This window comes from Apiospora marii, assembly GCF_038362585.1.
Source record: "Apiospora marii strain CBS 49790 chromosome Unknown utg000004l_segment0_segment0, whole genome shotgun sequence".
NCBI classification, from domain to species: Eukaryota; Fungi; Ascomycota; class Sordariomycetes; order Amphisphaeriales; family Apiosporaceae; genus Apiospora; species Apiospora marii.
The window spans coordinates 1,527,856-1,553,334 of NW_027117375.1; the positions used below are offsets into that span (position 1 = coordinate 1,527,856).

Here is a 25,479-nt window from a genome sequence, read left to right on the forward strand (position 1 = left end):
TAGGAGTGCACAAGTAGGTATCTGTGGTGTTTTGTTGGGATCGGAGACGACAAAGTAAATTGCTCGCAAAATATCAAGAAGTCGTTTGAGGATAGCTGCACCGTCGTATGTTACCCAACCCAAGAGGTTGTTGAGCTGTATATGAAGCAGTGGTGGGGGGCCCCCTGCCAGGTACGTAATGCCACAGAGGGGCGGGCGCTATCTTTAGCGGGCTATTAGGCCAGTAGCATGTGCATTCGGGACTCAGTGAGGAGGATGTGTGATTGAGGCTTGAGGCTTGAGGCTTGAAGCTTTGATGATGACTGAAACCTTGAAGATTCAGGGTCCCTAACAAATCAAGCACGAGTAGAATGCCAACTTACCAAGCAATTGGTGATCAATGTCCGTGAGGTGGTCAATTCAAGCCTTGTACTTGATTATGACCTGCGAGAATATATAAAAGGGCATATCGTGAGAGCTGCACATTGCTTGCCTGCCCCCCATCATATGTCCAGCTTCCTTCGAAGGCGCCATCAATCTGACTGGGCCGAGGCATTCTGTTTTGAACCGCGCCAGCCGAGCCGTTATCAGTTACCTGTTCCGGCCTAATGTCCAGCCCAGATTGCGGGGACGGCCCCTGTGCGACTCAGCTGGATTCCCTAATGCGAACCTGAGGGTTGCCCATGGGCGCTTGGCGCCTGCAAGTGCGGCAGCGCCCCTGTCATTCAAAGACAACCCAATCGCCTCCAACCTGATCTGATGTCAAGTGAACTCCTCCGAGCGCCTCGAATCCCGAAAACGCCGGCCACGATAGGTATTGATCGCCTCTCCGAGGGCTGCGACATACGACTACGACGGGCCTGTTTTGTCCGAGGACCATGCAGATAACGCTCCTCTCTATTGTTACGCGGGGCAGTAAGACACAAACATGATGAGGGCTTCTCAGTAGGTAGGTAGATCAACCCCTCTCTACTAACAGCCTAGTAGGTAGGCAGTGCCGCACTATCTCTCTTGTGCATGTAGTTTATGGTTAGACTTGTAGAGTGACGGGAGCGTGAATTGATGTTGCTGTGCTTATACGGTTCTATAAGTTCATGAAACCATTAGATAAAGTAGCCGAAGACTTACGCCACTGATTTATACGACGGGTAATCCAACAACTTCCCGTGCTGTATACATATATACTGATAAATCCATGGCAACCAGTTTGAATCACAGAGGCCACCGATTAGTCTAGAAAAGCGACTTGACGGATTCCATGTTCTCTATTGGCATTCGAACTCGAGTCTTATAACCATGCTCATGAACCAATTCGCAGGCGATGGGGTTCTTTTATTCATGGTAATCGGCGGTTTGCGCGGTCCCTGTGTCAATGTTGTTCGGTGGCAAGCGCATAGTTGCGTCCTTCTCGGGTGTAGAGGACAGACCAGGATGCCGAAAATTCAAAGAACCAAGCCAGCATTGACAATATAGGCAGGCGAAGTCAGGTCAGCAGACCAATAAGTCCTTGCCTACAATATCATGTCGAAAGGACATACATTAGCTAATACTTCGCGGCCTTGTCTCAGGTTCTTCAGGGACACCTGCGATTACACTTCAAAAAAAGTGGTCTCACCGGATACATCCTCGTCTTTTCCAAGAGGAAGATATAAGACTCAAGGCTGCCCCGGTTCCCAGCGTCATCCGGCCCAACAAGGTGGAAAGAATCTTGGACCTGATGGAAGATCAATGCTGAGATATGGAGGATGTTATGACTTCAGTCGGGGAAGGTCATCGAGATCGAGCCCTTGTGCCGTACAAGGAAGTCCCAAGAAAGAAGCAGTTGCGGCTTGAGTATGGGCAACGGGAAATCAGCAGAGACCGTCACTCTTCAACTGCTTCTGGCCAGAGATTCACCATCCGAGAATAAGAAATGGATAAACAAAATGTCCATCTTGAGTCCGGCCCTTCAAGAGTAGAATCAGCCTCTGCTATTGTCCTAGGCTCAAGATGACATGTAGCGTTGTCATTAGGCGGCGGCGGCGGCGAGGTGGAAAGGGCATAAAACGAAGGGTAAAAGGGGGGAAACATCATAAGCCCAGCCTGGGAGCCCACGTAGGGCTTGAACTGGCCTTCTAACCTTCCCCCTCCTTGGTATGGCTTTTCTTCCGGCTTGATCCTTTTGTTTTACACCTCGTGGGCTCGTCAACCCCGCGCGTCAACCACGGCCAGCAGGCTGCGTTGGAGGGTCGGTCGGACACTGAACTCTCCAGTCATTGAGTGTGCATGCGTACATGCGAGTGGCCGTCGCGATCGCTTGCGGAGCTTGTGACCCAGCAATAACCTGGAGATGTTGTTGTTCGACCAAGTGGCTTGGAATATCTCAGACACGACTTATGAACATCCGACAATGGCCAGATGGTTTTAGCAGCCGCAAAAAGCTCGCTTCGAGCCCAATGGCCTGGTCTGCGGCAACACTGACGACCGCATCGCATAATACGACGGGTTATTGGCTGGTCGCTGGTGGTGGAAAAGGGGTGTCAGTCATCTGACTTTCAGGTCCATCTTTCGGATCACATGCGAGTTAAGCGGCTCCAGGTCTAAGATCTGCCAGGAGCCTCGACGGGCTATATGTGTATAATGCCACGTATTTCAACTACAATTGGGCGCCAAGGTCTCGTATAATGAAGATCTCGATCGGCAGAATGTCGATCGAGCAGTGAGGATGAACCCCCCCTTTCGCGTAGCCATTCCACAAAACTGCGGAATCTCGGAATGGACCTGTGAATACCACCCCATCTGTGATCGGCGTCACGTTTTATCCAGACATCGGAGTGACAATAACCATCTTTACTTAGATGGAATATTTTATTGACCAGTTACTACACTTTGATACGTACTATGTGGTACTTGGACGATCTTCGATTACTTAATACGGTGCCCCTCAGGCTCCTTCAGGAGCGAGCCAAACATATCGATCTGGACTATATAAGCACCGTGGTAGGTCTCTCTTCACGAAACCACAACCCTCCAACACCTTGGACATACCCGTTAATGGCCTTTATTGCATTGCGAACAATTATTGTATAGGAACTCAGCACACGGAACATCCAAACTAGCGCATAGTTCTACAGCGTTGCCGGACATCTGCGATAGCTGACTGGATAAAAGGCAATATCAACCAAACACCCCAGAGGAGTAAGAGGTAGTATGTTGGCGCCCAGCTATGTGTATTGCCTGGACTCGCATTACCACAGCCTCTTGACACACACATGAAGTGCAGACAGATGCCGACACCCCCTTTCCCTCCTAATCTTTGTTGTATTCCCAGGTACTGCCGCTAACTTCATCTCGCTAGCTGCTCTCCTGCTTGACACGCGCATTGCTCGACGCAACCACCCAGGAACCAGACATGCGTGTCTCGCAAGACGACATAAACACCCCTAGTCGATATGACGAGGCCCAAGTATGCTAATGCAGCCGCCATGTTCCGTGGATGCAACTGTGACGAGGCCGTCTATCACGACGCCGGTTGGTCCATAGCCCCCTTTTCCACCCGGCCCAATCCTCTTCATCTGTGTGTTCGATGACAGTCTGATGGAGATCTAGCGAGGATCGGTGTTTGAAAGTCTGCTTGCTTACTTCCCGCACCTGAAATGTGACCATTGCCATGGTTTCCTGGTCCGTTGACCTTGGTATCTTCCCATGTACACTGCGGGACGTCGTCGTCCTTCCTTGGCCACTTACTGCCTGCCACCTGGCGGACATCACGAGCCAGACAAGATAGAGTTTTGGTAAGTCGGTGTGTATATGGATTCAAGGCAGCTTGTTTCTCAAGTTCTGTGTAATCTCAGCTTCGTCCTTGATTTTTGGGCGTCGGAAAACCTTTTCTCGTTTCTGACCGACCCCGCAGGGGTTGATCCTGCGGCAGGACCGGCCGAAGAAGTCGCGACTTACTGGGCAATGGTGGAGGGGGCCGAGGGGTAGCATCAGCGGTAGCGGTCATGTCTCCGGCCCACCCGTATGCCCCGTGGAGGACGGCTGACCGCCTGGGGTCCGGCGGACTACCGCACATGTAGTAGCTCAGACCCCCTGCATCCCCGGAATTCTTCTTCTTCTTCTTCTTAGAGGTTCCCCAGCCAGTGGTACGCGGCCCAAGAAGAGAGGTACGCGGCGGCTGCAAAGGGCGCTTGTTACCCTCCAATAGTAATAGCCACGACTCTCTATCTGCCTGCAGCACCCCTCAGCGTCAGGTTGCTTCAGGAGGGGTCTGCCAGGCACACCGCAAAGAAGTCATCGCCAATTGTTCACCTCCCACACCCCCCGAGTAGTCGTAGACATGCATGACATAGCACCCCAACCTTCAGTCATCTGAAAGCCAGACGAAGCCTCGAGGGGGGTGATGACACCATACCTGTCCCCTCAAATTCTAAGGTCTCCATGGCAGTGGCAACGGCGGTCGGTCGTCAATGACCAAGGCCCATACAGACAGACCCTCGTCGAGGAAAAAACAACGAGTAAGAATCCCAGAGGGGCACACCCATCCCCAGAGACCTCCAAGATATCTATCGCCTTGGTCGATGCCTTGGTTGACGATGTTTCACGGTTTGAGACGCCATCACATGGAACGCCTGCCCTTGAACATCCCACTGACGCATTCGTAGGGGGGGGGTGAGGCTTCGCGAGTCAGTAACCCTGCCCGCTTGGCAGGACCCTGTTTGCATCTGCATCTGGCAGAGGAGGAGATTCCCGCCGCCTACGACGTAACGTGCAAGCAGGGCCCCAGGTACTGACGAACATGAATCGCCGTCATGTACGCAAGAACCGAGAAACAAGTAACGATCGTCGTCAAATCTTGTGGGATCTTGCCTCCGGTTTCACTCACGGCCGAGGCATGACATCCACGATTGCTCGAGCGGGGTTCCTCCGGCCTGCCCTCCTCTCTCGCAAGCCTACTGACTGTACTTTTACTTACATACAGCACTCGCTGTGTATGTATGTGTGTGTCTGACCTACTAGTCGAGGTTGTAAAAGATCGTTGCGAGATTTAAAGGAGCATAACGCATAGGGAGTGGATAAGCCATGTCGAGGAGATGACAATGTACTGGCACCGCATGCAGTAGATAGCGGGCCAGTCAATCTCGAAAACAAGTTTGCCGGATTCGGTGAGATGGCGAGGTACTGATTGCCTGGGTAGGTAGCCTGCACATGTAACGCCCGTTGGACCCTCCCGAGATCCACTCGGAGCAAGCGGGTTCGCGAAAAACATGTTTGAAGATTCTTTCAGCGATGTTTGCCTACCAAAAGTCCCGCCCACGAGGCACACAGCGTTGGGCACCGACATACCGCTCGGTAAGGCTGGAAAGACCAAATCCAGGGTCCATATCTTGGACCCTTCATGTTCAAACCCCGGTAACCTACCGTACTATGTATGTACATACCTCTTGCTACACCAACTCACAAGGGAAAAAAAAAAAAAAAACTTCCACCCACTCAACGACGGGTATGTATAGCGGTCGGGCGGCTTTCTGTCCAGAGAAACATCCCGCTAGAAGAGGAGGGCTTTAAGCGAGCCCATGCTTGTGGGAGAAGGAGGCATGGAGATATAAGAAATAAAAAAAAAAAAAAAAAAAAAAAAAAAAAAAAAAAAGGAAAGTGAAAGAAAGAGATGAGGAAAACTTGACTATAGTTCGTGCCATGAAGATATCACATCGTCTTGGGCGCTTCCCGGGTAGAGTGCATGTATCGTGGGATGAAGGTGTTTCGATGAAAGCACTGATTTGTCAGGCTTCTTGGATAGCCAGTTCCCGCCCACTCGCCTTCGCTGGTCACTTACTGGAGTCTGAACCAGCCACCAGCAAAATGCTGCCTGCTTGCAATGCCACATTACGCGGCCCAGAGACCCCAGGCATGCATACATAGTAAGTTGGTTTTCCTGCCGGCTTGCGGACGTGGACGTGGACGGTGAAATATCACGCTGAGGTACGGAGTCGATCGCTGCCCGTCCACGTGCCCGTCCTTGCCTGTACATACATACCTAGCACCTAGTAGGTAGGCAGTAGGTAGTAGTTGTAGCCGACGAATAAGCAACGACCAGGGGCACGTCCGGGGTAGGAAGAGCGAACGATCACAATATGCACTACTGCAGAGACCAAATGAGAATTAGCCAGTGTACAAATTGCACCAACTTCGAACTGCCCACATACACAAGGCGGTTTATTAATAGACCTGCGTAATTATAACCTACAAAAATCCCTTGTCAGCAGCCCGGCTTGCCTACAGTTCTGTGGTGTGGTGATTTGCTATGTCTGGGTAGCAACAGCAGCAGTGTGCATGGGCACAGGCAAGCACGGGTGGGTGAACACTGAAGTCAGGCTGAAGGGCAGACAGAGTGCGGTATCACAGCTGAGATGGAAACACCAGTTGGCATCGTCAAAACGTAAGCCAACTACACCCTGACGGGAAGCTTTCGGGGCTTGGTCGAAACGACAGGCGGCGGGGAAGCTGCTCCGTCACTTGTGATTCGTGGGCTTGGGCAGGTTTTGGTGGACCAAGTGATGGGAAGATCAGCATCCAAGGGAGTCCAAGGGAGTCATGCTGGTGTGGTTGCGGCCAATGGGTGATTGAGCGTCGGTCAATCTCGACGATCAATTGCAGCTGGGAGCGTGGTGCGACGGATAGCAAGGCCTTTGGTCGAGGCGGTCAGGACGGGATCTCCATCAAACACTGACTGCTAACCCCTCTGTCGGCCAGTGACCGAACGAGTAGCAGACCTTGTGCAATCTTTGCTGCCGCGTTACCTCCGATAGCCTTGGGTGCTGGGCGTGCTGGGCTCGCGGGTCCTTTTTTTTTTTTTTTTTTTTTCCCCTCTCATTTTTGTTTGTTCGTTTCTGGAAGGTGCATCTCGGTGGAGTATCCCAATTGCTTCTAGATGACTAAAGGAAGGATTCTAGCTATCATATCGCGACCCTACCTGGCCAGCCAGCGGGTCGCTGGGAATCTTGTTCGCAGTCTAGTAGGGTTAGCTGTGACCAGAAACACAAATCGTTAGCAACCGAAAGTCCATAAATGGCCCTAGTATGAAATAAGGTAGTAAGTAGTAGCAGGCATTGCGGGAGCGGTTTGGTTCCTGTCAAGCAAACACTAGTGCTAGGTTGGTAGTCCCGAAAGGAAAATGGTGCTGTTTTGCTTGATGCAAGGCAAGGTTTCTCTTCCAATGCTGCTGGTTGTTGGGGTATCGCTACCAGCTGCTGCGGCCATGGTCGCACGCTAACAAGGCCCCGGGGAATGCGCAGATGCATCAAATGTTTGTTGTTGCGAGCTTGATCCAATGATGTCACCAGTGATGCACGAAACGCCAGCTAGCGGTTTGCTCCGGGGGAGAGGATCTGGCAGATATGCGAACAAAAGGGTCCTCGAGATGGCGCAGTCGGCACGTTGTGCTGGGTGTGCAGAGGGGCCCCCTCCAAAGCAGCCACACTGTCTCAATCGAACGACTTCTTGGAGCAGGCAAGGGAAGGGTATACGTGCGTGCTACATGAGGGGTTGTGAGATGTGAGACGCCTCTCTGTTCAATGTCGTCATCCCCTGCTCGGCCATGTAAACTTAAAAAGAAGGGAACGCCACCGGGATCCCAGCTTACTTGTGTGAGCCCTGAATTTGGAAAAGGTGATGGTAATAGGGGGGTTTTTGATAGGGAAGACAGCGACACAGAAATAGTCGGGAGTCGGCTGCTTGGAGGGTTCGGTGAACGGTCGATGCATCATTGTGTTACACGTGTTTGGAGCGAGTACTGGGTGCTTGACATCAGGCAGGCCCAGCATGTCCCGAGAGCGAATCGTTATACAAATCTGATTGCGATTGCTCCTTTACCTTCCTGGGAGGGTAACGCTTAGGGGCGACGATCTTAACGATTGTTGAGATAGGCGACGGGAAATGTCGCAGGCTGCGCTGTGAGGACTCGCGAGCCACCGTAAACCAATCTTATTAGTGCGATATGTGAAGTGCTTGGCATATAAATGTATGTACATAGTAGTATGTTTGCCCCAATATGATTGGCAATAGCCGTGCCATCAATACTTGATACCGCGACCACAACGGATGTCAACTACCGGAAGCCCAGGTATGGGTGCTTCAGCGCTTTACACATGCGGTACAAATGGTCGCTACGCTGGTGTTCCCATCAACCATCATCCGTAGCACAGATAACTTTGGAGTTGACGATAGACAACAAGCAGTGACAGAGGGCTGGCTTCGGCACGGTGCCGGGGCGCTTATCTGACTGTGCTAACCGATCATGACATCACCTCCATTTTCGCTTGGATCGCCTCTCCAGCGAGCCAGCGCAGCGAGAGCCAAGAGCCTGAACCGGTGACTCTGGCTTTAAGAGATCTGAAGGCTGGCATGAACATTGAATGGATGGATGGAAGCAAGTAGGTAGCTGCGGCGTGCGTATTGTACGGATGGATGTACCTTAGCGGGGTATCCTGCTGGTGAGTGGTGTCCAGCTTGAGCGATCTCTAGGTAGTTGTAGTGACTGCACATCAATCAATGTATCTGCACTTGAACTGAGGTATTATTCTTATGGTCGGGATACGAATAGGTTTGGCGGTTAGATAAATTGATCACGCACTTGATCAGATGGATTTCACCAAAAACAAAAACTGCAAACTTACGGTTGCCATGAGCGTCAAGATCCTGTCAATGGCACTTCTGCTTCCGCATAAGAAGAAACCATTAGTCGAACGGTCGCAACATACTTTTCAATAAGGGTCCATGACCCTCGACGCATGCGAATTTAATTTAATAAAAGCGTGCACTGGTCAGGATCAAGTATGTATGTACATCATTGGAAGAGGGGGTGGGACTGGCTTCCATGCTTGTCTGCTTGTCTGCTCTGTCGCTTGCGGTCGCATGAGTTTTTGAGACGCAGCCAATTATCACAAGGGGGGTCGGAATACCCGCCTGGATGGGAAGGAGTGGGATTGCAGCTTCAATCCTGTGCTATGTACAGGCTTTGCAGACTATACATGCTACAACCACACACAGCTCTCCCAGTATCTCACGATGGATGGATGTGTGCTGTTTTGTGTGTCAATGTGTGTGTGTGTGTGTGTGTGTGTATGTGTGCCTTTTTTTCTTCTTCTTTTCTTCTCGAGTACCGCCCTAGCCACACCCACTCCTCCTCATCCACCCATACACACATACACACGACATACATCAATAGGTTAGTCACAGCAGCAGCATCAATACGCATTTGTGTATCGGGCTCGTTTTGTTGTTTGTACATATGGTGTCGTGCAAAGTGGCAATCAACAACGACATGCGCTCGCTCTATACGAGTTCGTACCGAGCTCATTCGTTTTTCCAGCTGGTCGGATTCCGTTTTTTTTTTTCCTTCCTTCTCTTTCACGAGGCACGAGGGGAGCCCGACCTTTGACCTTCGTGATGCCTGTTCCCACGCCCTGGCTGTGGAGACGGAACCTTTTTGGGGCTACATCATGACGTCGCAGTACCTAGATACTTGAGGTACATGCAGGGCAGTCACTGCCAGTCTCCCAGTCTTTCTCGCGCTGGCCGCCTGGGAGGAAAGCCGGCACCAAATTGCCGTCGCAGGCGTGGAAACACTGGGAACCTCGCAACGGGCGAAAAAGATGCCCAATTGGCTCTCAGGGCATGGGATTATCCGTCAGGGGCCGGGATGTCTACATGGGGGTCCATCAACATTCCCATAAATTTCCCTCCCTGAACACAGCTATGGAGGTACTTGCAGTACGTACAATGATCCCTGGAGGTCTTCATGCCCGCTTGTACATGTGCATATCCTCTTTTGGCCCCAGTTTCGCTTCTCGCCAATCAGTAATGAGTAATGTCGTCACAAGCGCAGATCGGTAACGAATTCTGTCAAGTGTGTATTTGCACAATTTGGAGCACGGTACTAGTATTGTGCCGCCTCAGCTCGCCATTACGACCTATGCACTGGCTAGGTTGTCTCTTATTTGCCCTTGTTGCTTAACATCAAATGGTGTCCGTGGACAGGATAATAAGAAGATATTGATGACCGCCTGCCTCGAGCAGATCTGAGCAGAAGTCAAAGGCCCAAATGGAGTTGCACTACGTACATAACCTAATGTAGAGCACCTAGCAGGAAGGGTCTGGGGGTTGGTATTGACGGTATGGACCACAGCAGGGGAGTACCTTGCTGACTTTATGCCGCCTACTGACCAACGGTTAGCCTCGAAATATGAAAGAGCTGGCCCAAATAGGCAGGACTGGCGGTTGCTTCTTTCGGTTATGGCGACCCGGGTCTTCCTAGTCCTGCTACTGTAGTCACACGTATCGGCCTGCTCTTGAACGGTTGTGTATGTATGTAGCTGCGCCGGTATTGACTCCCAACATTGAACTATCCGCCTGTTGGATCGAAATCCTCAGCTGCAAGGTCGGTTAGGCCCAGTGGAAACTGCACGCACGCTGTAAATAGGTCTGAACAGGTAGTGGCCGGTATCCTCAGGTGAGTCAGGGCTGCCTGGCTGGTGCTTGGGAGGGCATAATCGCTGGCACCGGCCCCCCATCTCTGCGCAGGTAGCCCTCCTCGTCGACATTTTACTTGTTGATCAGCGAGTCAAAAGGGGGCTCTGCGAGGTTCTACGAGGTCGAGGTACCACACAGCACACACAGCGTTATTTTTGGGGCCTGGCAGAGGTCCAAAACAAGTCTCTTGCCTCCTAGCCTCCTAGTCGGACCCCCCCAATTACCTGTCGGCAAGACTGGCGATCACTTACAACATGGCCCTATCAGGACGGAATCAGGGTACTGCTACAAGTTACAATTTCCAACTTTCAGCAGGAGAGGGGCCCGCCCGCCCCAAAAATTGCAACGGGACCCCGGTTATTCTGCCCACCTGCCACGGCGCACTGCGTAGAGCAAGCAATGTACACGCCTGTACACGCCCTTTCAGCATTTCCATCAAACCGCTTCGTTGCGCGGCGAACCTGTCCAGACCCATCGAACCCATCTTTCTGTTCTCTTGTCACTTCGCTAGCTCTTCGGCCTTCTCCCTTTTTATTCCAGGCATCGCTCTCAACCTGACGATACCTTTCCGACCTTTGATTCTTTTCTACAAACTGGCAGACCAGACCGACAATTCCTATTTTTCTTGCTGCTGCAGTCCGTAACCAACGCCCGTTCCCCCACACACACCACCATTCTTTCCAGGGTTGTCGTCACCTGTCAGCTGCTGTATCGTGAAGTGAAGTGGGTAGCATTGCAAGAAGAGGAAGCGGAAGAGAGAAAAAAAAAACCCTCCAAACTGCAGGGGACAAGAAGAGGAGAGGAGCTATTTCCACTTTGAAGCTGCACCACAATCACACGCACACACGCACACACACACAGCACCAAAAGGAGTCCAAGCAAAGAGGAAAGAAGCAGACGGTTGTGAGGCAAAGAAGCCAAGAAAAGAACCTTTTACTCTTCGGCCTTTTTCTCACGCTTCCCTACGTGCATACTTGCATTTTCCCTTCTGCAACTAGTCCTATTGCATAAGGCCGGTAGCCAAGCACTTCCGGAACCCTCCTGGGCCAACTTCTACTCGCACACCCACCCGTTTATACTGCACTCACCACTTTCTGCGGAATCACACCACCACAACGGCTATCCCCCTTGCTTCTACAAAGCCACTTCTCCAACTTACTTTTTTTCACTCCTTCTGCTCAACAGCAAACCACGCCCATACCACTACCACGATAGCTCCAACCGGTACTATTGCCAATAACCAAAACAACAATAACAGGCCTGCCGCAACATAGAGCTACAACATACTCTACCTACCTAACATTAAGCAGCCACGTACACGCTGCCCGCCGTCCACAATCCTATAACGGCATACACCCGGCTCGAGAGCACTTTCGAGCCATACATACCGAGCTCCGACCGCAGTCAGAAACTACAGAGAAAATGAGTGAAGCATTTCCCGCAGTGGAGCCGCCGCGCCCCCAGCGCGCCGATTCATCTTCTGGGTCATCAGTCGAAAGCCAAGAAATTCATATGCCTATCCCCACGCGGCCACGTCTTCCGAGTCGTAAGAGCAGCGGGACTCTGATTGTTCCTCGAGATTCGTCCCAAGTCGGCCCTGTGCCGACCGTATTCGGGTCTGATGATGTCAGAGCCATGAGCCCGCGGAGGAATAGCGAAGACCTCGACAAGATGGGCCGCGAAGCACGCGAGGAACTTCACAGGTACGCTTGAGGAAATATGGTACTGTCGATCAAGGACATCGAGGCTAATTCGGCATTGGTTTAGGCACGCAAAAGCTCTGCAAGATTCTCTATTACTGCTTTTCAACCGTATAGAGGCTGTCAAGGAAGAGCACGACAAGCTCGACAACAACAACAAGTTCCTGCAAAAGTACATCGGAGACCTGATGAGCACAAGCAAGATCACAGCAGGCGGCATTCGAGGCAGAAAATGAGTTGCTACGCCGCAACCTAGTACGAATTTCGGAGCACAGGGGAGGGGATGACAGCGAAACCTCGTGGCGTCGACGTTGCCCATGATCGACCATCATAGCGACAAGAGTCCCGCATTAGCAGGGACGGAGAGTGCTATGGCCGCTACCGCCTAGATTATTGATACCCGGAACGAAACCGTCCCAGGATTCTCAGCAGCAGGATACTTCACTGTTGCGCCTGCGACCGGATCAGTTCCCCTACATTACGACCTGATCGCGTTTGCGCCGAATGAGGGCGCTCACGCAAGGCTACGAGGCCTCCAGGCCTTTTGAGTCCATCCACGGACTCTATTCTCTTCAAGTGTGTTTTTTATTTTACCACATTACGGCGTGGCGTACGACATGAAAGACGGCAACTCGGTGGTTCGCAAAAGGAAAGACGTGGAGGAGGAGTCGCTTATACCAAGGCCTTTGTTTTGTTTGGCTCATTCAGCATTTGGAATACCCATACGGATGGCGAACCGTTGACCCATCACCACTAGCATTATCATTATCATCATCATCAAGGCCCGGCATTGGCCCCATTGGCGTTGCGTCGAGACGAGAATTTATGACTGGTTTGTACATTATTACCAACAACATTGGTGGCAGATCGGCACGGAACGGAGTTTTATTTTGGCGCCGTCTGGGATGGAAGGTGGACGATGAGCAATCAACTCATCCAATCTTCCCGCATCGTGTATGTAGGCGTTTTGCATTTACCAAGACAGTTAAAAATGACCAATCGTCAAGACCCAGTGTATGTGTGCCTGCCCCTTCTCCATCTGTTTTACGTGCCACACATCTCGTGCAACTCCCACCCGGCTGGCACGACATGCATGACCATATGTATGATGCCGCAAAGAGGCGAGGGCGGGTACGCTTTGCGCACAATTATCTATTACAGCCCCGGAAAGCCACAGGGTGCAAGCGACGAGTGAGATCGATCCGAACATCGCGGGGTACACGACTGCAGAAGCGCCAAGGAAGGGAAAGGGGTCGGATGGGGGTCGATGCACGTCATTGTTCGCAAAGAGGCTTTCACTGGAGGGCTTGTCCGTTTTCTCGGAAGCGGAAGCGTAAGCGAATCGATCTGTCACTTTTTGAGGGGGGGTTTTCAGGTCGGAGTTTTGAGGGAGGGTGCGAACGCGCTGTTCCTCTCCTCGTCCCGAGCGGAAGAAGGAAAACTCAAAAGAAAGAAAACGTGCATGGAGAAAAGTCTCAGGCAAGGCAAAGCAAGGGGAGGGGGAGCGAGCGGGTGAGTCGTAGAAGGGCGTGAACGGACTGGCTGATTGGTCCCAACTGGTCCGGCTTTGCTCCGTGAGACGGGGGCAACAACCCAAGTTCAGGCCGGGTCGGCCGTGCGGAAAGACAGCAGACAGCGAGCAAGTTTTTGATTGCTTGCTTGTTTGCTTTCTTCTGGTCTCACACAAAACGGTGATGTGGGGGGAGCCCGGTTGCCCATTCCCTTCTCCCTTCTTTGGATCCGATGGGCGCCGATGCATTTGTCGATCCGTTCGTCATATAAGACTTCCCGGAAACCGACTGTGGATTTGCTCCATGGTTCGACTCGGGCGATGGATGTACTGTGGAAACGGGAGGAAGGCTCGAGGCTGGCTGGCTTGGACAAGATCCGATGGAAAAGAAGGACCGAAGCTCGGCCAAGCCGATGGCTGGCTGTGTGAACCGGGACATTCGACTATCCTCCCAACTGCCAGCGCCATAGGGATGATCAAGGCCATATCGGTTTCGGGAAGCCCCGCTGGTTGCTGGACAATGGAAGCAAGGCCGACCCGTGGATCCAAGAGGCGGCATACGACATTCCCTATTCCAACAACGGATACAGAAAGAAGGCGAAGGGGGGACGGGAGGGAACGGAAACAATGGAAGTTTCCCAGCGGACTTCTACAGATCGTCGACCAGACGTAGAGATTGTGCTGAACGTGGTCTTTCGTGCCCCTAACCGCCAAGGCATGGGAGATGTGAACACCCGGGCCCGTCACCTCTTCGGGTCGTTATCTGCGAGAAGCAGCAGAAGCACTGTTTCTGAAAGGACTACATATGAAGACGTCATCACCATTTCCCTTCATTGGCACCATCCATGAGCTCTCAAGCAGACCACAACCATGCCCATACACATGTTATCTTTTCGGTTAGCCTGAGTTGAAGTGAGATCGAAAGACTGAAAAGCGGCCGCTGACAAGTTTGACTACGTACTTCCAGGGCCGAGTTCTAGATTCCACTGTCTCGTGTTGACATATCAATACTCGATGAGCCCTCGATGTCGACTATATTGTCTCCAAGTCCTGAGTAGAGGGGAAAGGAGGGAGTTCCAAGATTTAGCGGTAAGTCCACATTTGCATCAAGTGTGCGCCCCTTGGTGAAGGGCTGGAGGATAACCAAACGGTACGCTGCAAATAGACTGCATATTTAAAATCAAGTTGGGTTTGAAGATAGTTTATACAGACTGGAGCTCTGCTCGGAACCCTGATTATTTGCTGTCGAGACACAGCTATATACAATGCGCCGTTCCAGCTTCAACAACTGTAAACTAGTTATATATACAGACAGGTTCACTTCCTTCCCACCTTTCCACACCTACTGCTTCTTCGCCTCCCAAAACGCCACCTTGACTCCGTCGCCGGGCTGGATGACAATCTCGGCCTTGAGGGTCGGGTTGCCGCCGTCGACCTCGTGCATGAAGCTCTCGACCCGCTCGAAGCGCTGGAACAGGCGCGTGAGCACGTAGCCCATCTCCGTCAGGGCGAACTGCTGCCCAATGCAGATGCGGGGCCCGCCGTTGAAGGGCACGTACTGCCAGGGCTTGGGCTGCCAGTGGAACCAGCGGTCCGGGCTGAACTGGTCGGCGGGGGCGAACGTGTCCGAGGGCGCCGGGTACAGGTCGGTGCGGCGCTGCATCAGGAGCGTGCTGTAGCCGATGGGCGTGTCCTTGAGGATGGCGACGGGCTGCGAGCCGTCGGGGCCGCCGCCGCGGGGCAGGGTGCAGTCCTTGAGCGCCAGGCGCACGTTGAAGGGCACGGCGGGGTACATGCGCAGCGTCTCGTTCATGACGTTCTGGAGGTACTTCATGCTCTTGAGGTCCTGGTACGTGGGCTTGCGGCTCAGGCCGACCTGCTCGATGATCTCGGCCCTCAGCTTGCGCACGGCCTCGGGGTGCCGGCTGAGCTCGTAGATGGTCCAGGAGAGGGTGGCGGCGGTGGTGTCGCGGCCGGCGAGGAGAATGGCGACCAGCTGGTCGCGAATCACCTTGCGGTCGCGCGTGAACGAGGCCAGTTCGTGGAGGAAGGTGTAGCCCTCGTCGGACTTGGTGTGAGTGGCAAGCTCCTCGGGGCTCAGGCGCAGAGCCCGGTCAATGTAGGCGTTGCACAGCTCGTTGATGGTCTTGAGGCCGGCGCGGAAGGATCCAAGGGGCACAAAGCGCTGCAGAGGCCCGGCACGCGCACGAATGTTCTGCACTCGCTGGACTTCGTTGAAGGCATCGGCGAAAGCTTGACGGGGAGTACTATACTGGAGGTCAGTTTTTTTGTCTACAGCTGGGGCTTGGTCTGACAAGAAAGGGTCAGAGAAGAATTCTGTGCGACGTACGTGAGAGACTTGACATCCAAACCCAGCAGGAAATCGGTGGCAACGTCGAGGGTGTATCGGAATAGTAAGTCGCTAATCTCGATGACCTTGCCATTGCCCGACTCAAGGTCCACCTTTTGGGTCTCCCCGTTAAGCGCCTCGCCATGGGCCATAGCCTTGAAGAATGTCTCCAAGTGAGACTCGAAGCAATCCAGATGACTAATGCGCTCCTTGACGAACTGGGGGCGGATGAGCTGTCTGCTAGCATGCCACTTTTCTCCGTCGGTGGTGAAGATGCTGTCGCCTAGGAACTCGCTCCATTCGGCGTGGAAGGGCTTGCCCTTGCCGTAGTCGGTGAACTGGGAGGCAAGTATAGCCTTGATGTTTTCCGGGTCCGCAGTGAAGAAGAGCCGCTTGCCCACGATGGTGGTCTCGGCGGTATACTCAGGTTTATCGACCAGGAGCTTGGTCCACATCTCCAGGTTCTTGTGGTTCATGGTAGCATTCACCTGGTCCCTGACAATGTCGAGCCCTAAGCGTGGATATGAGTATACGAGGATAGATTTCAACGGCCAATATGGACATCATCAGCGATGATGCCTGGGAGAGACTTACCAAACGGCAGGGTTCCTTTCACGCTGGTAGCTCTGGTACCAGGAAGCCGGCGCAGTCGCATCGAGCGGTCGATACTGTTCAGCACGACGTACAGGAAAGAGCTGACGCCCACGAAGACGAGCAGCCCCGTGAAGGAGAAATGGCGCATGAGCTCTTCCAATAAACCCATATTGCAGGCTATGTACCTGGTCTTTTGGGAAGGCAGGAGGATTTAGGGGGAGGAGGAGGCAAACTGCAGCTCCGACAGGATGATCCGTTTGTCAAGGCAATCAGGCTTGAAAACTACCTGTTACCTCCTACCAGCAGAGAAAGCTACCGCGACGTTGGTCTTGTGGCGTGTCAGTGACACTGCCGCACCAGCCGAATTGGCGTCGAATGGGTTGTTCAGGATATATTGGTCGGGTGGTATAACGCGGTTTAGGCCGGGTGGAGCTGGAATGACGATGGCGGGAAGAAAGAAAGAAAAAAAAAAAGCCAGACAATTCACGACATGCACGGCACACTGCACTACGTGAAGGGGAAGAGAAGGGGTGGGATGGGATGCTGGAGGAAACCCGAGGATATGCCCTTCATGTAGGCAAGGTAGCATCCGAACCGGTTACCTGTTGCTTGACCTTGCACGGGCTGGCGATTTGCATAGTGGCCATCGGCAGGCGGGATCATCTGGAATGGCAAAAGCCGGGACCTCGATCGACCCCTCGTGGAGTCGTGGGTCTTCCCCCCGTCGTCCCAAAAAGCGCCCCCCGTTTGCTACTTGCAAGGTTCTCAAGCAGTCAAATAGCGCTTCAATATCGCAATCTTAGAGGCTTAGACCCAGCAGCACACGCATGCCTGCTACTAGATTCCCCGCGTAATCCGGTCTCAGGTGCTCAGATTCTGGGGTACCGATATCAAATCAAGGGCGAGAGAGGGGGGATTCTGGGGGGTGTGCTCGGGTGACACGGCCGATGCCTGGACAGCCGTTGTTTGGTCAGGCTGAAGGTTGATCTCAGCATTGCGGTTGTGTACGAATCTCCGACTGTGACAGGGGAAACGATGCCGAGGTGCAGAAGGTGGGGTGCTTTGTGATGAAATGCTATCCCGAATCGTCGAATAGTGTGGGCTTTGCATTTGTCGCCTTCTTCCAGTACGGATACCTCTTATTTTTTTTTTCCCCTCGTCTCCCGTGCCGGTTGTGCCCAATAGAGATTGGTTCCTAATCAGAGAGAGAGAGAGGGGAATACAAACAAAATCAAAATGTGCATATGTTTTGCCGTGTGAGGTTTTTATCAAAGTTCCTGGTTTGCGTAGAAACGATTCATGGCGTGCAGCTTGAGGTGGTGGAATAGAGTATGCCATTGTTGAAGATTGGTAACAAGTCTGACCTAATACAGCAATATATCTGCCCACGCTAGAATCCATAACGGTGGCGTCTCTTGGTGCGACAAACGCCAAAATGCACTAAAACATGTTCGTACTTACCAATCACGGCTCAACGATTAGAATAACAGGAAGGGGGCTTGTAATACCCTTCGGCCCTATGAACTGTCACGCAACTAGCGGTCACCCGATTGGTATTCTCCATCCACACTGGTATCAATTGGAATTGGCCTGCATCCATCCCAACTGCTTCACATGTTGACCCCTCACAGCAATACCATACTGTTGTGGGGGGTAGCTCCTGAGGGGGTGTAGGGAAACCTCTATTGAACCGAGGCAGAGCACTGGTTCAACCCCCCGAGACGGAGTCAATATTGTATTTTATTAGGATTATTTACAACAAGAAGCAGAAGAAGAACCCCGGGCCCCCGCTCAGCAATGAAGAGGGACCGGTACGACTGGCATATGTGAAGTGTGGCATCCTATTATCAACAGGAACCGCTTCTACGCAGGCAGTTCGCAGGTGCTCCCGTCCATGCCTTGTGTGCAGAAGACCATGGTTATCGGCGCTGCCCGGACACCTCGCGCGACCATGCGCTCACGCATCTCGTTCAGCCGGGGCGCCGCTTCGATCTGACTCCGGTTCTGCCCGCCGACGGTGCGGCCGGACCAGAGAACCTCGCCGGCAGCACTGGCGCGCGGCCAAAGCGTGTTGTCCAGGTTGGTCTCGTCAATCTCTTCGCTCCACGCCGCGACCTCGCCGCCCAAGACGAGCTTGGCCTCCTCCTCCGTCAAGTTCGCTCGCGGGTCGTGCGAGTAGATCAGCCCCCAGCTCTTGGTAGGACCACACCAGTCGTTGAATGGGTAGTTCCCGTCAAAGGCTTCGCCATTCTCGAAGGTAAGCCACGCACCGCGGCCGCAATCCAAGTACTGCGAGCATGGTTAGTTGGTGCTGACTGGATATTGGGACAGCAGTTGATCGATTCTTACCCAGTAGTTATAGTTGCTGTCGATGACTTTGTGGCCCTTTGCCGTAAGGTCCTTGATGGCGGTACCGCCGAGCCAGCTTTGGACGACCACGTCCTTGCCAATGGTAATGTTGTATGACGCAGGAATTTCTTCCCACACAAAGGGGATCAGGCCTGCTTTCCTAACTCGGGCATGGTTCTTGTCGGTAAACTTCTGGATCAGTGGCCCGATGACTGCCGAGTCGTTGGTGCCCACGGTTGGGTCCAAAAGGTATTCCTGGAAGTTCACCTCGTCGCCACCCGTGTGGAAATATGCCGTGTAAGGAGCAAGACGTGGGAGAAGATCATCCATCAGCTTGTCCAGAAACTTGTCTACCTTCGGCTCATTCAACCGGAACTGACCACAAGGAGGCTCGGCACAGTACGTCGTCCAAGGTTCAGCACCCCAGCCAGTGATCAAGTCAGGATAAGACTCCGCGACGATGCCAATGTGTCCTGGAGTGTCGATCTCGAAAATGACCTCGATACCGCGATGGATGGCGTAGGTTTGAATAGCCCTGATATCCGAGGGCGAATAGGTAAGTCCTTTGGCATAAGCGCCATTGCGGGCCAGCTCAGGCATGGAAGGGATCTCGAGAGGCCACGCTTGGGAGTCGGTCACGTGAATGTGAAGTCTGTTCATCTTGTTCCATGACATGGCATCCAAGGTCCTGAAGATATTCTCGATAGGATACCAGTTGCGAGCCACATCCATAAGAATGCCACGGTGGGGGTAGATCGGCGCATCCGTGATGGCCACGGGCGCAACCGAAGTATAGATGGACCCTTGAGAATGCTTAAAGAACAGCTGCGTGAACGTTTCAAGGGCTCGAAGCACGCCTACTGCCGAGACGGCTCGGATCTTGGCAGTGCCCTTTGCGTCGATAGACAAGCTGTAGGATTCGTCGACCTCGCCTGCCACGGGCTTCCAGGTGCTATCCGAGTCTTTGCCCGTCTGAGTGATCTCAAGTCTAGTAATGTATGTCTTCGGCTTGTGAATTGCAGGCTCAGTTTCCTGGACCTTGTTGCGAGCATAAAGCTTCCACGGAACGAAGTTCTTGTTCAGAATGGCATCCAACGCCCGAGACACCCCACCGGTCACAATATCTCTGCTAGAGAACTTGGGGCCCGGAGGGACAAAGCCATAGGTCCATGGAAGCTGCAGAACCACGGGTTTCTGATTAGTACTCGACGATTCGAACATGCAAGAAGGGGCAGGGAACGAGGAAGGCCAGCATACAATCCCTCCGTTATAAGTTACAAAAACGCCATGCTTGATCCAGAGAGTCGACTGGCCAGTGGTGATATTACTTGGGGCGGGCCAAATGGCTTGTACAGGGGCAGTGAGGGAGACCAAGACCAGCAGCCAGGTGGACAACCACGCCCTGCTACCACCAAAGAGCTTCATCGTGGCGACTTCAATTATTGCTGGGCTGATATATTGTGGCAATGAAGAACATCAAGGCAGTTTAGGGCGGCAAAGAGAGACGACTTCAGCAACCGGTCGAAGCCCAAACAAACAAGGCCGAGCAGAAGTGCAGAAGATGCCGACCTCAAAGAGAGGTATGTGAGGTGGTGGTGGCACGGGACTTATAAGGTTTGGTACAGGCAGTGCTTGGGAGTGCAGCTCGTTTCCCGCCGCCACCGAGTTCGGCAAATACCCTGGGAACCTGGCAGTGTTGGATTGGGTCCCCACACTCACTGACCGACGATGATATGCACGCGACAAAGACCTGCTCCAACTGCAGGTTCCGCGCTCCAAGGGTAGACCACGGAGCCTATCAGGGAAACCCAAGGGAAATGCAAGAGGCGACGCTAGGTCAAGGGGTGCCGTATGTAGGTAGACAGATCTTTTCTTGGCGAATCTCGCAGCGGACAGGGCAACGTTACGTCAACAAGCCAGGTCGGCTTTGGACAGAGACAATTCGAGGCGTAATTTCCTCAAGGCTTCGAGTCCAAGGCGCGGGGAGGGGGCAGGCGGGTAAACGAGAGAGGCCTCGTAATATCTGGGTTGTTCTGGGCTGGCAGCTGAACTATTGTTTGCTCGAAACTTCCCAGCCAGTGAGACCTGTCGCCTGTCGCCTATCGCCTGTCGCCTGTCGCCTGTCGGTGCAGCCTGCTCTGCCTGATCGATATGAATCGCGTGTGCATGTGTCTTGAAAGGATCATACAGAAGTGGCTCCGCCCTGTCGCGCCTAGCTAGTAACTGCCGTACTTAGGCAGTCGGGTGGAATATCCTCATCAAATTACACCCGCTGATCTTGGGGCCGGGGAGTTCTTGGTTCATGGCACGCAACACGCAACAAAGCAATAGCCAGCTGTACTATTTGTGGCGAGCCTGACTGTGACCGGACCCTAAGAGGAAGAGGGGGAAATCCGGAAGGGATCGGCAGGTGGTACGCCAGAAACAGGCGAGAAGCGGTCTCTCCAACGTGATTGGCCTACGGTGTGCTGGCAGGCTGGCTCATGGCTCAGGCGTGTTGTGTTCCCGTCCCCGCCTAACAAACATTTACCACTGACGTGCAAGGAGGCAAGAGAGGAGGAAGCCTGGGTAGGAGGCAGGTGGACATTTACCCAGCATGCAAACCCATGTACACACGATATCTCCTTCACCTCTTTTCTTCTACCTCTTTTTGGTCATGCGCAGAGAGAAATGACGGTGTGGTTACCTCTCAAGAGTGCCGCAAGCCTGGTGCGTTAAAGCCCAGCCCACCTTGCATTTTGCCTTGGGTACCTAATAGGTAGGGCCTGCGGAGTCCAACTTTAGGTACAGACTAAGCCGCCCTCTAGTACATGTAGTCTGCACAATGCATCAAATACTTCAGTCATAGGAGCAAATAAGCATAACGAGTCTCGATAGCAACTGCATCTCTATGTATGGCCGACTAATTCTTCTGTCAACTCAACAGACACAGACCAAGTGTGCCAATCGCAAATTGTCATAATGCATGTATGCATCTGTGTTATACATTGGAATCTTTGACTGCGGACAGAAAGTAGACGTCAACAGCAATGCAAAGATGGAGAATGATAGAATCGACGTCAGGACAAACGTTTTAGAGCGGGGACAAACATCTCGGATGACTGCGCATCTCCCGAAACTTATTATGTGGGCTCTTGAACAAACCTCAGGGACAGGCTGGTTCGGAATGCGTTCTAGGCCAGCGGTGTAGTTGAAGGAAGCATAAACAACCCGAGTCAAGGGACGCCGGCCCTTCTAGATCGTCATTCATCATTCAGCTGCTTGCAACTGCATGTCAAGCGAGGTTACACGAGTGACAAGATCCCTCGTGGTGTACCTATGCGGACTCGAATGTTTCATACCAAAAGTATCCGGATTACAATTTCAGTAATGATTGTGATATACAAGGCGTCGGAGACTGTCTGTTGTGCAGCTGTCAAGTTTCTGTCAAGTCAGTTTATATGAAATCCTGATGCAAGACAGATACGTATGCATGCGAGTCAAATCAGCTACAGTCCCGACGAAAAGACAGTTCCCAAGAAAGGTCTGTACATACGGTACATATGCATGTATGGACAGCAGTACCCGCATTCAGCCCGGTGGCATCACCTTCAACCGTAGTCGTAGGTACACCTCTGGTCACTTCTCCTGGTTTGGTGAATAGAGTCAACCTGGTCAGTGGCTGCAATGATTATTGCTATTGTCATCAATGTCCTTGTGCCAGTCTACATGGTATGGAGTGCAGCAGTGAGACACGACGGTGCTTGTTCTCCTGTTATGCAAGACATCTCACACTGTAATCTTGACAAATTGTTATTCACAATGGAATATTAATCTAATGTTTGTAATGGAACAGGTGGACGACCTCAATCATGTACGTTCAACCCAATATTTGAACAATCTAGTGGTTTCCAGCAATGCCACACACATGCTTAGTCAGGATAGTTGTCGGTGTGGCGCATGCACAATGACTGGGGCTAATGGGGCGATCGGATAAATCTTATCGCGGACATCAAAGGATTGTCTGTTCAAGGTAGGTGATTGTCGGAGGAGGCTTGAAGGTCAGCAACAGATGGCTTGTTAGCCTACAAGGAGATGCAAAGCAGCATCAAAGCTCTCCACCACATACGAACAACCACCTATCGTCATTCCTTTATCCAACCGCGGAAAGACACCTCAACCCTGGCTTTTTCTTTCTTGACTCCCATCTTCATTGAGGAAGGCCATTCTACATAAGAACATACGTACTGTGTTCGCCATTGCATTTCGAGACACGCCCTTTGCGAAAAAAAAAAAAAAAAACCCCTACTTAGTCAACTCCCGCCTACTTTTCAGGTGGCTTCGCCACTGATTTATCATATTTCTCACGCGACTCCATCCATCCAGTAACAGAGTCTTCACAATCCGACCTGTTTCTTGTCGCCAACATTCCCATCCACACGAATCCTCTCCTCCAATTCTTCCCTTCGTCGGCACTTCGTCATCATGTCGGTCGAAGTAGCTATGAACACTCCTCTTTCCGAGGCTCTGACTGCCGCCATCCAGCCAAAGCTTGTCGAGGTGGGATGGGCAAGTGGTGGTGACGATGCTTCCCTTTCCGAATACATCATTCTCATGCTGGTCAACGGAAGGACCCAAGACGACATTGCTAGCGAGCTCGCTGGCGACTTGCTTAGCTTAGGTCCCGACGACCCTGCCGCCAAGGATTTTGCACGATGGTTATTTGAACAGATTGACGTCCTCAATGCTCAGCTGAACGGCAATGCGTCCGCCTTTGGCCAGACAACACAAGACGCGTCCGCCCCGATGGACCAAGATATGGACATGGGCAACACTACTACCGACGCGCCTGAATTCAACGCCCCTACGGGTCCTAAATCGATGCGCAACGGCGATATGAGAGGTGGTGCTCGCGGAGGAAAGCGCAACATGCTGGGTCAGCTTAACAGTCATATGAACCGGCCTCATGAGAACGCGCTCCATCGCGTCCGCGGAGCTTCCGGTACCGAACGTATCAGTGCCCACGGAAGAGCACCCCCTACCGGGCCTCGTGGAAATGGAGGACGCAACAACCGGGCTATGAACAACCGGGCAAACAACATTGCCCACGGCATGGCATCTCAAATGAATGGCATGAACGGCGTGCCCCCTATGAACGGTATGGGCGATGTCAACTGGATGATGCAGAATGGCGCTCAGCAAGGCGACATTTTCTCCCTCCTGCAACAACAAAACCAGATGATGGTTGCGCTGTCGCAGCAGCTGGCACAGAGTCAGCAACAGAACATGAACACACGCGGACGAGGAGGCAAATCCCTGTTTGAACGAACACAGCGTGGTGCTAACAACTTCCGCCGTGGTGGCCACCATGGAAACGGCCCCTCTTCGCAACAGAACGAGTCTGCCAACGGTGCCGGCGCTGAAGGAGGGGATGTTGACATGAGCCAAGCCCGACAGAACGCCAGCCCCGAGGCGACCCTCTGCAAGTTCAACCTCTCATGCACGAACCGAGACTGCAAGTTCGCTCACCAGTCGCCTGCCGCGCCTCCGGGAACCACGATAGATGTTTCTGACGCCTGCAGTTATGGTGCAGCCTGCAAGAACTTCAAGTGCGTAGGAAGGCACCCGTCGCCGGCTACGAAGCGCGCACACCAAAACGACCAGGAGTGCAAGTTCTACCCCAACTGCACCAACCCCAAGTGCCCCTTCAAGCACCCGGATATGCCCGCTTGCCGGAACGGAGGCGACTGCAAGGTGGAGGGATGCAAATTCACCCACGTCACGACCATGTGCAGGTTCAATCCTTGCACAAACCGGTACTGCCACTACAAGCACGAGGATGGGCAGCGAGGAAAGTTCCAGGACAAGGTCTGGACTGCCGACGGATCGCATGTCAGCGATAGGAAATTTGTCGAGGAGGGCGCGGAGGAGTTGGTGGTACCGGGAGCCGAGGAAAATGCCGCCATGGACGAATCAATTGCATAGATGCATTGATCCGGAAGACGATTAATACAGGGAGACCACGACGCCATGGAAAGGGCTATGCGGTGGTTGGCGAGAAAGGGGGAGACGAGTACAGGGCAAAACAGAATTAGTGTTTGTATATTATGACCCCCCTGGGTGACAACACATCGGCCTTGCGCCGAGAATGTTCTGCAGGGGACATGACAGCGGCGTTCTTTGGCAGGATGAATCTTAGATGACATTGAGGAGTTTCATGGATTACGGAAAAGTCCCATGACTTTCTCGCTATGAGCCAAACCATACAAATATACCCACAGCGCATTTTGTGATTTGACACCAACCAAGACAGTCTTCTTTGCCTGATCGTGAACCATGCCTGTTATAGTGAAAACATCATGTATATATCTATCGTATAACTCGACCAAGACGGCAATCTAGTCGACGAATAGAAGAGGGAAACCTTCAAAAGAATTGTTCGTGTGTGAATGGGGTGGTTGTCATACGACGATGGATAATTTTCCATGTGTTTGCTGTTTTTGCTGGCG

General features: G+C 52.6%; 4 protein-coding genes across 4 annotated transcripts; 2 read left to right on the top strand and 2 right to left on the bottom strand.

Moving 5' to 3' along the window:
- Positions 1-11,910: 11,910 nt before the first annotated feature.
- Positions 11,911-12,424, top strand: PG985_006429 (uncharacterized protein; the record flags this gene model as incomplete). The annotated part of the gene is made up of 2 exons (XM_066826198.1): positions 11,911-12,191; positions 12,256-12,424. The coding sequence occupies 2 exons, from the start codon at positions 11,911-11,913 to the stop codon at positions 12,422-12,424; spliced, it is 450 nt and encodes a 149-aa protein (XP_066685805.1).
- A 2,616-nt stretch (positions 12,425-15,040) lies between these two features.
- PG985_006430 (cytochrome P450) lies at positions 15,041-16,811 on the bottom strand (the record flags this gene model as incomplete). The annotated part of the gene is made up of 3 exons (XM_066826199.1): positions 15,041-15,965; positions 16,049-16,559; positions 16,643-16,811. The coding sequence occupies 3 exons, from the start codon at positions 16,809-16,811 to the stop codon at positions 15,041-15,043; spliced, it is 1,605 nt and encodes a 534-aa protein (XP_066685806.1).
- Positions 16,812-18,505: 1,694 nt separating this feature from the next.
- Positions 18,506-20,416, bottom strand: PG985_006431 (beta-n-acetylhexosaminidase; the record flags this gene model as incomplete). The annotated part of the gene is made up of 2 exons (XM_066826200.1): positions 18,506-18,931; positions 18,992-20,416. The coding sequence occupies 2 exons, from the start codon at positions 20,414-20,416 to the stop codon at positions 18,506-18,508; spliced, it is 1,851 nt and encodes a 616-aa protein (XP_066685807.1).
- Positions 20,417-23,455: 3,039 nt separating this feature from the next.
- PG985_006432 (Nuclear polyadenylated rna-binding protein nab2) lies at positions 23,456-24,955 on the top strand (the record flags this gene model as incomplete). The annotated part of the gene is made up of 1 exon (XM_066826201.1): positions 23,456-24,955. The coding sequence occupies one exon, from the start codon at positions 23,456-23,458 to the stop codon at positions 24,953-24,955; it is 1,500 nt and encodes a 499-aa protein (XP_066685808.1).
- Positions 24,956-25,479: the final 524 nt, after the last annotated feature.